The following is a 14,670-nucleotide window of genomic DNA, read 5'->3' on the forward strand; positions in this document are numbered from 1 at the left end:
TTAAAATGAAGATATAGATATTATAGAAGTAAGACAGTATTTATTATTCTAAGTTGCTGTATGATTGCTGTAATAGTCCCTTCTCATACTATGTATAGAAACTGTCCTACTACTGTAAGAAGTATGTGCCTATGTCATTAAAATAGTTTTAAACACAAATATAATGATCTCTAAGAGAAATTTTCACTGTGAATACTCAATACCAATAAAGATGTTATACATACACTCAAATGTATAATCTTGCCAAGGACCAAAGTCCCTATAGCTAGATCCACCATCCAGTCATTGTGTATGAGAAAATATTAGTGAAATTCTCAAAAACTTTTCATAAATATAGTGCATGTGCCTTTTATAACATACAAAATGGATTTAAACCAAAAAATAAACTTAGCTCTCAGGATTATGAGGGTCCCAATTATCATTAATTGTAATCCCTTCCCCAGCTATTTTATCACTAACTTATGTATATCTAATCCTTAGTAGAAGTCCTTACTCCAACTATCTTATTGCTAACTTCATTGTGAACTTCATTGTTCTGGGCTCTTTTGGGAGGATGGGCTAAAAAATTGAATGAATAAATAAATAAATAAAAATTATATGGCTGCTCTACTTCTAAACTGAAATTGGGCATCTTACTTTCATAAGTCTTACCACTTTAGGATGTCTGTGTTTTGTTGCTTTCCTAATGATATATCAAATATCTTTTCAGCCAGCAGAGACTCCAGCCCAGTTATAAGATCCAGTAGCACCTTGCCCGTACCACAGCCTAGCAGTGCACCTCCGACCCCAACACGTCTTACAGGTGCAAACAGCGACATAGAGGAGGAGGAAAGAGGAGACCTTATCTACTTCTACAACCACATTTACACTCAGAAAATTAAAACATTTGCAATGAAATACTCTCAGACCAATTCAGTAAGTTTTTGTTTAGATAATCTAAAATCCTGAGCAAAACATAAGGAGTAGGATGTTTATGCATAGGGTTAGTTTGTCTGCTTAACTTCAGTGGGCATAGAATAAGGAAGTCATGTTGGCATGATGAGGGAGGGGACCAATTTAGCATTAGTCCTTGCAGCATTTGAGGGGTGTATGCTGTTCCTCATGCCCTCCCAAAATTGTGTTAATGAAAGGTAGTCTGTTTTCAATCACAAGTATATCATCCAGAAATGTACCCTGTCATAGAATCGGTGTCAAGAACAGAGACAGGTGGCAGGCCCAGGCAGAGGTTGGTGAACTATCTGTGTTCCTTGGTGGATATTTGCCTCCTCTCCTATTATAATAGCATCAATGGTCTTACTGCCATCTCCTTTCAGTCTTTGGAAAATAGGTTCCACTACTAAACCTAGAAAAACTTTAGGCCTATGTCACTCATGCAGGTCATTCTGCTCTCAGTACTGCATGTATTTCTCAAGGCTTGGATCTGTGTTCATTTAAATTTAACTGTTTTTTATTGTGTGTGTTTTTTTTATTTAATCAAGCCAGTCAAATTACACAATATACATTTTAATAATACTAGTATAATAAACTTGTCAAAGTAGTTGCCTTGCTAAAATGAGGTAGAAAATGCAATACTTGGGTTCATGGAGTTCTCACCAGAATAATATCCATATCTACCATTGGCCAATATGTAAACCGGCGTGGCTCACTGTAGAGGTTAAGGAAGCGATCAGAGAGAAAAAAAAACCTTGTTTAAGGAATGGAAAAGATCAAAAACGGACAAAAACTGGAATTAGCACAAATGACATTAACACAGGTGTCACAAGGCAGTAAAAGGGGCCAAAAGAGCCAAGGAGGCGGCGAAAAACTTCAAGCCGTTCTTTCGATATATTAAAGGAAAACGACCCGCGAAGGAAGCGGTGGGACCATTGGATGATCAAGGAATAAAGGGAGCGCTAAAGGAGGACAAAGCAATCGCCGATAGACCGAATACATTTTTTGTGTCTGTATTTACCGAAGAAGATATATATATACACAGCACATCGGAACCCATCGGGCTATACGCTGGAAGGGAAAATGGGAAACTGACAGGGTTAACGGTCAGTCTAGAAGAGGTATGCAGGTAGATTGAAAGGCTTGAGAGCGATAAATCCCCGGGACCAGTGTTTTTTTCCAAAGCCTCATTCTCATCCTGGAGAAACAGCTCTTCATACTCTGGACTGTAAGTGTGCTTTGGCTTTCTATTTGCAAAGGACTAAGCCACACAGATCTGCTCCTCAACTATTTGTCTCCTTTGATCCAAACAAGTTGGGACATCCAATTTCCAAGTGCACTGTCTCTAACTATATAGCTGCTTGCATCTCTTTCTGCTATACTCAGGCTGGACTGCATCTACAGAGTCGAATCACAGCCCATAAAGTCAGAGCCATGGCGGCATCAGTAACTTTCCTTAGATCTACTCCTATTGAGGAAATCTGCAAAGCTGTCACTTGGTCCTCGGGTCATACTTTCACCTCTCATTATTGTCTGGATTCTTTTTTTACAAAATTTATTCTCCTAGATTGCCAACACTTCCACCATCCCATTCTGGTTAGCTTGGAGGTCACCCACATGTGAGAATATGCTGCCTGCTTGTCCTGGGATAAAGCACAGTTACTTACCGTAACGGGTGTTATCCAGGGACAGCAGGCAGATATTCTCACGACCCACCCACCTCCCCTGGTTGGCTTCTTAGCTAGCTATCTGAACTGAGGAGGCACGCACTACGTTGGGCAGGAAGGCGCATGCGCGGTGTGGCAGTCGTGAACTTTCTAAGTTTTACAAGCAAGTCTGCTTGCGAGGCTGTCCGCATCGGGGCTCCATGGATGACGTAACCAACATGTGAGAATATCTGCCTGCTGTCCCTGGATAACACTTGTTACGGTAAGTAACTGTGCTTTATCTGGATCCCTACCAACTAGGTTTTCAAAGCAAACCACAGTATGGGAACAGCTTTAGTGACTGTACAGTAGTTGATGGTATTAGTTTATTGAATTTATTTATTGCCCTTTGAACTAATAGAGGGTGATATTAGATCTTTCCTAATAGATCAGGGAAGAGCATAACAGATGACTACTACTCTACTCTATATCCAGCACTTTTTTGTAATTTTTATTTTTACCAATTTCAAGTTATAAATCAAGTAACAGTCTTGTACAGAAAAGCCATCCAGGTATGATGGCCTAAGGGAAAAACAGCGTCTGGAGAATCAGTGGCAGAGAATGGGATTTTCTTGGTGAAATGTTGCAGCTGGACTGAAGCCCTTTACCCACCAGGAACCTTAAAGGGCCCATAGCCCCTAAAAGAAAACAAGGTCATGTAACTGGGATATAAATTCTTGTGAAAACTCCAAAGACCACCACAGTTTCAATGAGTTTGTAAAAGCTGGTTGGCTGTCATGCTATAACACAATGGATTCATCAAAAAGTGTGAGTGACAATGATAACACTGAAAACCCAAAGATAATGATTACTGATAGTTCCAAAAAGATCAGTGACGGAAAAAAGTTGATCTTTTTGAACAAGTTTTTCGTTAATTCAGACTGAAACTGATTTTAATTGTGATGAAACAGAAAGTTACTTATAGTGACAATATCTTATGTATACTATAGTTGCTTTTAATAAAATGGATGTGTATCATTGATAAAATATATAAGTAATCTAAACAAGTCTCTAAACAGAGATAGAACATACTATAGAAGGGAAAAGAACTTGAGTAGAGAGAACAATGAAGAACTTATTGCACTTTTTCGAAGGAATTAACAAAATGGACAAAGAGGACCCCATAGACATCGTATACCTAGATTTCCAAAAAGCCTTTGACAAGGTACCCCATGAACGCCTACTACAGAAACTAAAGAACCATGGGGTGGAAGGAGACGTACATAGATGGATCAAAAATTGGTTGGTGGGTAGGAAGCAAAGGGTAGGAGTGAAGGGCCATTACTCTGACTGGAGGAGAGTCACGAATGGTGTTCCGCAGGGGTCGGTACGCGGACCGCTGCTGTTTATGTATTTATAAACGATCTAGAAGCAGGGTTGAAGTGTGACGTAATAAAATTTGCAGACGACACCAAACTATTTAGTGGAGTCGCGACAAAAGAGGATTGTGAAGACTTACAAAGGGACCTGAATAAACTAGAAGAGTGGGTGACGAGATGGCAGATGAAGTTTAATGTAGATAAATGTAAAGTCTTGCACGTAGGAAACAGAAACCCAAAGTACAGCTATATGATGGGAGGACTGGTAATGGGTGAAAGTACCCTAGAGAAGAACTTGGGGGTAATAGTGGACAAGACAATGAAATCGTTGACACAGTGCGCAGTGGCATCTAAGAAGGCGATTAGAATGCTAGGTATTATCAAGAAAGGTATTATAACCAGAACGAAATAAGTTATCCTGCCATTGTATCGGGTGATGGTGCGCCCACATCTGGAGTACTGCGTCCAATATTGGTCGCCATATCTTAAGAAGGATATGGTGTTACTCAAGAGGTTTCAGAAAAGAGCGACGCAATTGATAAGAGGTATGGAAAACCTTTCATATGCTGAAAGATTAGTGAAACTGGGGCTCTTTTCTCTGGAAAAGCGGAGGCTTAGAGGGGACATGATAAGAGACTTTCAAGATCATGAAGGGCATAGAGAAAGTGGAGAGGGACAGATTCTTCAAACTTTCGAAAACTACAAGAACAAGAGAGCATTCCGAAAAATTAAGAGGGGACAGATTCAGAACCAATGTTAGGAAGTTCTTCACCCAAAGGGTGGTGGACACCTGGAATGCGCTTCCAGAGGGTGTGATAGGACACAGTACGGTATTGGGGTTCAAGAAGGGACTGGATGATTTCCTGAAGGAAAAAGGAATAGAAGGGTATAGATAGAGGACTACTATACAGGTCCTGGACCTGATGGGCCACCGTGTGAGCGGACTGCTGGACACGATGGACCTCTGGTCTGACCCAGCAGAGGCACTACTTAAGTTAACCATGTTAAATGCTACCAAGATATATCTTGCTACAGATAGCATCTAAATCATCATTTTATATCCCAAAATATCTACCACATTCTAGGACAAATGGGCAAGTAGAATCTGAAATCTAAAACCTTCTTTGAAGGTGTAAATAAACATGTGAATAAAGGTGAGTTGGTTGATGTAGTGCAGTGTTTTTCAACTGCCGGTCCACAGAAATTTTCTGCCGGTCCACAGGGCCAGCACTTCCATCGGGCCCAAGACAGTGTTCTTCAGCCGCCAGTCCACAGTGCGATCAACACGGTATCTTCAGGCTGGCTCCCTGAGTGCACAAAGCCGTGGGAAAAGTCTCCTACGTGCGTCCTGCACCTGAACCGGAAGCATGTCAGAGGGAAGGCTTCCAGATGAGGTGCGGAATGCGCGCGAGGAGCCACTGCCCACAGCTTTGTGCATTGCAGCGCTCAGGGAGCCGGCCCGAAGATACCATGTTGATCGCACCATGGACCGGCCCGAAGAAAACACCGGGGAGCAGGCCACAAGGCAAGGCAAAGCATGGAGGGAGAGAGAGAACAACGGTAGGGGGGAATGCTTTTAATTTTTTTTATTTAGTGATTGATTTACATCAGCTGTCTGTTCAGGAAGAAACACATTTGTTTCTTTTCTTTTCCTCTAGGGTTGTACTGCTTGCCAGAGTCTTGCATCTTAGGGGTAGTTTGTAAATATTAGTACTTTTAGTTTTTGGTTCTGCATTTGCACGGGGTTATCTATTTTCTGGTAGGAATGAATGTTGAAAAGCATACAATGTGCTTTGTGTATTTTAATTTAACCATTATGTGTTGTTAATACGATTATATTTTGTGTGTATTTTTGTAAAATGAATCGAAAAAATGGTGTTATAATTAGTACTATTATGGGGGTGGAGTCTGGGGCGGAGATTGAGTGATGGGCATGACTTAGCCCAGTGTTCTTCAACTGCCAGTCTGCAAAATAATTATTTTATTTCTGCCGGTCCATAGATGTCAAAAGGTTGAAGAACACTGATGTAGTGTTTAAGTTCGGATGCTTTTGCTTTAAGGCACTATTCTGTTTAGCCCCTAAACATATAACTGACCTCTTCTCTTTCTCAAACAACAGACATAAGAGAAGCTCACACTCGAATTTTGTTTCCCCTCTGGTTAACAGATGTAAATTTAAAAAACACCATCAACATCTTCTCTCACATCAAGCGGCATTATGGGGCAAAGATCTGGAACAATTGCTCACGCATACTACTTATGGGGAATTTAGGAAACACCTAAAAACATACCTGTTCCTGAAGTATTTAGGCAACTAACCTGTACAATCCTACTCCACAATAACTGATCTCTAGCAATGTTAATAACTAGCTTCTAACCTTGTTAATTCTAATTAATTTGTAACATCTTTTAACCATTGTAAACCGCAAAACTTCATGGTCCTGCAGTATATAAACTGTTATTATTATTAGTGTATCTAGATTTTCAAAATGTTTTTGACAAAGTTCCTCATGAGAGGCTCCTGTGAAAATTAGAGTCATGGGATAAGTGGCAAAGTTAAACTGTGGATTAGGAATTGGTTACTGGATAGAAAACAAAGGGTAAGGTTAAAAGGGCGTTTTTCTCAGTGGAATGCCACAGGGATCTGTACTGGGATCAGTGCTATTTAACTTATTTATAAATGATATGGAAATTGGAATGAAGAGTGAGGTGATTAAATTTGCAGATGACACTAAACTGTTCAAAGTTGTTAAAACACATGCAGGCAGATGTTAGGAAATTGGAAGATTGGGCGTCTAAGTAGCAGATGAAATTTAATGTGGACAAATGCAAAGTGATGCACATGGGAAGAATAACCCAAATCACAGTTACCAGATGCTAGAGTCCACCTTGGGGGTTAGCACCTAAGAAAAGGATCTAGGTGTCATTGTACACAATATTATGAAACCTTCCGCCCAATGTGCGGCGGTGGTCAAAAAAACAAACAAGATGCTAGGGATGGTCAACAAGACTAAGAATGTTATAATGTCTCTGTATCGCTCCATGGTGCGACTTCACCTGGAGTATTGCTTTCAATTCTGGTCTCCTTGTCTCAAAGATATAGGAGCACTAGAAAAGTTTCAAAGAAGAGCAACCAAGATGATAAAGGGGATGGAACTCCTCTTGTATGAGGAAAGACTAAAATGGTTAGGGCTCTTCAGCTTGGAAAAGAGACGGCTGAGGGGAGATATGATTGAAGTCTACAAAATCCTGAGTGGAGTAGAACAGGTACAAGTGGATCGATTTTTTTTTTTTTTTTTTTTCCTCCATCAAAAATTACAAAGAGGGGACACTGGATGAAGTTACAGGGAAATACTTCTAAAACCAATAGGAGGAAAAAAAATTTCACTCGGAGAATAGTTAAGCTCTGGAACGCATTGCTAGAGGTTGTGGTAAGAGCAGATGACGTAGCTGGTTTTAAGAAGGGTTCGGACAATTTCCTGGAGGAAAAGTCCATAGCTTGTTATTGAGAAAGACATGGGGGAAGCCACTGCTTTTCCTGGATCAGTAGCATGGAATGTTGCTACTCCTTAGGTTTTGACCACATACTAGTGACCTGGATTGGCCACTGTGAGAACCGGTTAGGCCACTGTGAGAACCGGTTACTGGGCTTGATGGACCAATGGTCTGACCCAGTAAGGGTATTCTTTTGTTCTTATACCCACCCCTTAACATACAAGATATTCCTCAAAATGTAAAGGTTCAAAGAAGACATAATTCCCAGAATAAATAGTTAAGTATTTATAAGGGAACCTAAGATAAAAAGAGGTTTTAATAACACACAGGCTCTTACCTCATTTTAGTTGAACTTGCAATATCTGGGGAAAGCTGAATCTTCTGCTCATAGAAAGAAATATCTTTACATTCAAAGTAAAACTTCAAGCATAGGAGCCGGCTCTGTGGGTGCCTGAGTAAGAACATAAGAATTGTCATACTAGGACAGACTGAAGGTCCATCAAGCCCAGTATCCTGATTCAAACAGTGGCCAACCCAGGTCCAAGTACCCCCCCAATATTGAACAAACTCCCTTGTCCAAGGAGAAGCAATGTCCATTGGATTTAGCAACCCCGATAATTTTGGAAAATTGGTTCTGCGATAAAATGAGGAAAATGGTTAAAAAGAAGCTTAAAGGTTTGGTGGCAAAGGTTAGGACTGTAAACCAGGTGTGAATATTTTATAAAAATAGCATCGTGGAAGCTCAGACCAGATGTATTCCACATATTAATAAAGGTAGAAAGAAGAGAAAACAAAAGCCGGCATGGTTAAAAGGTGAAGTGAAAGGGACTATGGGAGTCTGGCATCTCTCTCTCCTCTTTCCCTCCCCCCCTTCCCACGGTCTGCTATCTTTCTCCTCTCCTCGCAGTCTATCATATCTCTCTATCCCTTCCATCCACTATATTTCTCTGTTTCCAGCGTCATAAGTTCTTCCCTTTATCCTCTCTCCCACCCCAGCCTCCCCCATTCTACTTAAGAAACTGGTCCAGGGGGCTTCCTCCCCTTTCTATCTGCACCGGTCCAACGACATCCTCGTCTTCAGTCTTGCAGACACATCCATTTTTGTTGCAGGGGACTGCCAACCTCGGCAGCAATTCTCAATCGCCGCATGCAGCCCCTTTCTTTGCGGCCCCCTTCTGCGGTCAATCCCCAATGACACAACTTCTGTTTCTCCTAGATGAACTGTGGCAAAAGGAAAGCACAGCAAGTAGAGGTTGAGAAAGACTGGCACGGAGATAAGGGGGTGGACAGCCTGACCCACGAGGGGCCTCCCGGGCAGCTGCACTGTTTGCTCCCCCCTAAAGCTGGCCCTGTGCTGCAGCACAGTCACCACGGGCCGGATTCAGCCCATGGGCCTTGTGTTTGACACACGTGTCCTAGAGGTATTTTAATCACCTGTGTATAATGAGGGCAAGAAGATAAAATTGAGGTCCTACAGGGGAGAGCAGTAATAGAAATTTACCATTGAGCATTCTTGTTTGTCCTGTATATATTAAAAATCCTCTTTACTTCATTTACCATAAATGGGGAAAGTTTCTGGTCCCTAAAGCAGTCGCTCCAAACATTGAACTTTGATTGCTCTGAGCAAAGGGGAGTGTTTGTAAGATTTAAATTGTTCAGTTTCTCTGTCCAAGTAATACTGGTAATCCCGGGTCGAGGGTTTGATGTTTTGGGGAAGCAGTTCTGTTAATTATTAGTAATCACTTCACAAAGGTTCGTCACAAGCTAGCAACAACCTGGGCAGGGACTGCCAAACTTCTTATTGTGACAGCTTTCAGCGCTTATTACACAAGTTAAGTAAAAATTTATCTCTTTTTTTGTGTGTGTGTGTATGTATTTGGCAGTATGGGACTATAAAGTGCAGTGATGGTGCTGGTGCTACCTTTGCTCAAACCTTTTTAGCAGATGGGTAAGGTCTGAGCACTTTATGCAGGAAAAATATTTTAATTTTTGATTTAGTTTTTATATTTTTGCTTATAGTCTCTGCAGTTTGGAATGCAATTTGATTCAAGTAATACTGGAAATATATTTGCTTACATTTTTCTACAGACGGATGTTCCTCCACTATCACCTTACCCCTTCTTAAGAACTAGTTCTCCTGGCAGAGTACAGCTGTCCCAGAATTACTCCATCTACATATCTCCACACAAGAATGATGTTACTCTCTCTCCTTGCGAAAAGATCCTCTACTATTTCAACAGCAGTCCATCCAAGGTCAGATCACACAACGAATAAACACCCAGTTGTAGACCCTGGCAATAAGACAAGTTTGGTATTAGAGTACTGTTTTATTTCTGCAAGAAAATGATTCCATAATTACAGAATGGTATAACAAAGCATGTTTTCAAACCTTTACCAAGGGCATTTTGTGTGCGTTTTTCTCTTTCATGATTATAGCTCAGTATCCATGTTTGTGGCTCCTGATTGCAAACTTTTGCCCTTGCCTCTGAGCCAGAACCGCCCATTTTTCTCCTTACTCATAGCAATGTTAAGTCTAGTTCTAAATGTATAAAATAACTTAAATAAAATGTTGTTGGTTTTTTTGCTGGGATCAAAATACAAGTTAAACAAAACTAAATTGTTCATAATCTTATGTCATGTGTTACATGTCCAGGTTGATAGACTGATTATTGATTAACTGAAGTGTGATAGCATCTTACTATTATGATGCAAGTTTCTTAGTGAATCGCCACATTGAAAAAGAACTGGTGGCAATTAACATGCATGGTAATCTGCAGTAATGGTAGTATAGATTGCCACGTTTCACTGGATCAACAACACAGTCTAATCTAAATTATATTCAAAAGCACTTAGGTGGTTGGTTTGGTCTTCATGTGCACAAGTGCTTTTTAAATAAAAAAAGAGAGGTTTTATATAACTAGGCCTAAGTTGCAGAACCGTCTCATGGGGGAGGGGAGGAATAACGGACAAAAAATGTTATACATTTTGCAACAAAATTTAGCTATTGAAAATATGTATCCAAGTGGCAACAAATAGCAAAAATAATTTTGAAGTTATGAAATCTGTTTAAACTTAAATGTGGCTTTTCATTGCCAGCACTTGTATATTTTCTGTTGGTGAAAATCTGCATAACATTTAAAGATATCTTATTTGCCTAAAGTTATATGGTTATTTCAATTAGAGAATGACATGGGGACAAATTTGTCCCAGATCTCAATATCCCTGCCCCATCCCTGTGAGTTCTGTCCCTGTCCCATTCCTGCAAGTTTGGCCTTAACCACACAAGCCTTGAACACTTATGATTAAAATTATGTGTTCGAGGCTTGTGCAGATGAGGACAGAGCTTGCGGGGACGGGATGGGGATAGAGAGATCCCATGGGGAATGGGAAAATTTGTCCCCGTGTCATTCTCTAATTTCAATTTCATATTTGGATACCTGCTACTCTTTGGTTATATCAAAAGTACAGGTTTTACTATAAACTGCTAGAGTATGTTCTCTCCTATTACCATCAAGGAAAGTAGCAGGAGTTTAATAAAGAAACGAAGGATCTGTAGTAATTTTGGTTCACTGATGCTTGAGATATTCATCCAGCTTTGTGCACCAAATGAATTTGACATCTTAGGTCGCTAGCCAGAAAAGTACTTGAATTTGAGAAGCTGAATTTTGAATCTTTACTCTTACCACAGAGGCTAAGAGAGATTAACAGCATGATCAGAACTGGGGAAACCCCAACAAAGAAAAGAGGCATTTTGCTGGAAGACGGAAGTGAATCTCCTGCCAAGAGAATCCGTCAGGAAAATTACACAGCATTAGTACGAAGATTACAGGATGTAGCTAATGACAGGGGTTCCCACTGAACTACATACAAAGCCAGACATCATGGACTAATAACAATGCATTGGAGTGCCTGGCTTTCTCTCCCCTTCCCCATGTACTTTTAGGGCCATGGCACCTGATTTGGATCAATTCCCCTGATGTGTCAATTATTATACTGGGATTTCTGCTTGAATTTATTGAAGCATCTCTATTGTTGGTGCTACATATACCATCTGTATCATGAAAAGCTTATGTCCTATGATTTGTTTTTTAATACTGTGTCAATTTTAGAGCTACATTTTAGTCCATCAAACAGTCTGTAAATCCTATTTGCCATTAGTATTGCTGAAAACTCATCTATTTTTCCAATTATCACCTGCAAATAGCGTCCTACATATTTTTGTAATACGACATGGCTTAAGTAATTGGTCGCTCCCTTTTTTTTACCATAGGTGTTCCCAGAAAATTAACGTGCTTTTATACATTAGAAATAAATTGTAAAACTTTGTTTTAAGAAAACCACCACTCTCCTGTTGGAGAATATTAGCAAGTTATATCCATACAAAGCCTTCAGATCAAATGCAGTCAATTTTTTTTGCTGTTTACAGATATGCAGCTTTTAAGTAACACCATAATATATATGATATTACCATAAGTAAATGTTGATGTTTCTAAAAGTATTTGATATTCTTAATATACTGCAATTCTGTTGGTTTTTAGCGTATTTTAGAATGCAAGGGTATGCTCAGTCTGACTTCCTTATCACAGGAACAGTGAGCCACGTTCTTCGGTACATGAAACTGTTAAGTTTTGATATTTAGTTGGACATGTTACTGCAACAAACTACGACGGGCAACATTACAGTATAGCAATGGTTTTGGTTCCTGTAAGTTTGAAGGTGTAACAAACTTACATAAATTGTATTGAAGCCCTCTTTTGGCAAAATCAGGCAACAGCACCATTGTCTTTTGTAGGCGAGAAAAATGAGTTAGATAAATACAGTATGAAATGGAGGGGTGAGCTCCATTATAGTATAACTAAAGCTTTGACATCTGAACTCATGTTCTCTGTTTTTAATGAAAAGCTAAGGTGCATCTAAGTAAATCAGGTAAAGCTCTATAATCCTGTTTCCATATTCTGCCAGCTGAGGGCATATATTACAGTCCCTATGCATTGGATATTTGAGGGCATTACTGCTCTTCCAGATGAGCTTCTCATACCCTCCTTTAGAGCAGTACAAGATTTTTTAAATATTTCAGTATGCTGAAATAGCAGATAGAGGTTAATGACTATTTAGCATACATAGCTTTAGCAATGAAAGGTTTTAAAGATAACGGGGGAAATATGGCATTTTAATAGTTTTTTTTATTTTTCAATATTCAGGATAAAACTTTTAAATATTTTTTACAAATGCAGTACTTTGGTATGATAGAATAGATGACACATGATATTGTTCCTTTTATAGTTTGATACTGCTTGGCATCTTTTAAAGCAAAAAGTGCATGTTTTCTAAGAAAACCTAAGAGAGTTTTCAAGCCTGGGGCCTCCTTTCCTGCATTCTAGTGCAGAACAGAAATGATGATTTCTTCATTTACTGCTGTGTATTATGTGCAAGTTTTGTTTATTTTCTAAGAAGACATGCTGTGACAGTACCTTAAAGATACACAATCATTTTGCATCATAATCCTTTAGAGTGGTCCAGAAGCAGCAGAGTACAGCTTTTATAAGAAAAAATGATTTTGTGTATGTATTGCTTGGGTTGAAAGTTGGGGATGAGGCAAGACTAAAATACCTCTAGTGGAATAAGGATGTATGTGCTGCTTTTTCGTTGACACATTGATCATCCTGCTTCTGTGAAAGTTCATCTGGCAGTAGGCATCCTACTGGATGAATATAACTACAACAGCCAGCAGGGCAAGATGGCTTTAAATAATAAGTTGCTGCTTCTCCCTTGGCTTCTAATTTACAAGAGAGCTGTTAGCAACTTTGTTTCTGAAACATTGGATGAGGTGTCTAGTAAAAAGTAGAATCATTGCTGCTTGGTTACCTTAAATTTGCCTTCTGAGACATCCCTGTAGCTAATGCAGATCAAGCTAAAGTCGTTCTATCAGATTTCCTAAACATCTTTTTACCAGTCAGTCATTCTCATTGTTCTAGAAAGGTCTCGTGTGTAATTTATCTGCTCCAATTGATCATCATTTTCCATTTTAATATGTCTTCCTTTGTTGGGTGAAATATACTTTCCTCTGCTTATTTAAAAAGAACATCTTTACGTCCTCTCCAAGAGTAGCATTATCAATGTACTGTAATGCAGTATTTAACAGTACCTCATGTATCATGTCACTAATCTATCTTGCACCTGAGAACTCTTTACCAGAACTACACAGTGGGGAGAGCACCAACGAGCTAATGCCCAGCTTGTGTTTTATAGCTCTGTACAAATTTGTCATCTCTGTTGATATTACTGGGGGGGTTTCCTCCTTTTTTACTTCATTTTAGTGTTTCATAGTTTCTATGAGTTAAATGAGTCTTTCATAAGCAAATAAAATGCATGAGGATGTCATTTTATGATGTACACAGTATAGGTCCTGCAATTTCAAAGTGCATAAATGAAAAAAATTCTGGATATTTTATAGCTCCTCAAAAAGTATGTCCATTTTGAATATAAAATTATACAATTAGATGTAGCTTTGGGGGGCATTTTACAAATCTATAACAGATCAATGTTTTCATGATTTAAAACTGCTAGAGCGAAAGCGATATAACTTTAGCAGATAATGTCAATCAAATCAGATGGAAAATGATGGCAAAAACCGCAGAAGGTTGAAATTCTGTTGTACATTTACATTGTCAGAAAAGCAAGTTACTGAGTAACTTTCATAATTGTAATAAGTGCATAACAATGAAATACTGAATTTTAAGACAAGTAAAAAGTATTCTATTTCTGCAAAGGTAAAAAAAATATTTATAATTAAAAATGTTATAAGATGCTTATTTGTTGCTATAATGTAATCTTTCTATGAAGATATATTGCAAATTGCCAATTTTTCAATAAACACCATTTATAAACTGAATTAGGGAAGCAATCTATTCTTTTCCTTGTATGTTCGCTGCTATAGCATTTGCTATAAAGTGTGCAGTTTTCTTATCACAATTTGCAAGTTTTCTAAAGGATTGATAGAACTATATAACCTTAAGTTTATATACCACATCCTCTCCATAGAGATGGATCCCGGCACGGTTTACAGGAACTTTAATATAAGGAAGGAAAAACATAAGGGTTAGTGATTATAAAAGAGGGTAGATTTAGAAATTTCTATTGCTATCCAATCCCTATTGTTACATTATATACTATGTCCATCCCGACCCATCTTAAACAATTTTCACTGCTTCAGGGTACAA

General features: G+C 39.0%; 1 protein-coding gene across 1 annotated transcript in view; it reads left to right on the forward strand.

The window, feature by feature from the left end:
* The window catches only part of RBL2 (RB transcriptional corepressor like 2), a 177,348-nt gene extending 163,157 nt beyond the window's left edge, over positions 1 to 14,191 (forward strand). Inside the window, exons 21-23 of the mRNA XM_033942896.1 lie at positions 710 to 915; positions 9,539 to 9,703; positions 11,139 to 14,191. Of these exons, the coding sequence (XP_033798787.1) occupies positions 710 to 915; positions 9,539 to 9,703; positions 11,139 to 11,309 (542 nt within the window). The 3' untranslated portion in view covers positions 11,310 to 14,191. The remainder of the gene's footprint in view (positions 1 to 709; positions 916 to 9,538; positions 9,704 to 11,138) is intronic.
* Positions 14,192 to 14,670: the final 479 nt, after the last annotated feature.

This window comes from Geotrypetes seraphini, chromosome 4 (genome assembly GCF_902459505.1).
Source record: "Geotrypetes seraphini chromosome 4, aGeoSer1.1, whole genome shotgun sequence".
NCBI lineage: Eukaryota > Metazoa > Chordata > Amphibia > Gymnophiona > Dermophiidae > Geotrypetes > Geotrypetes seraphini.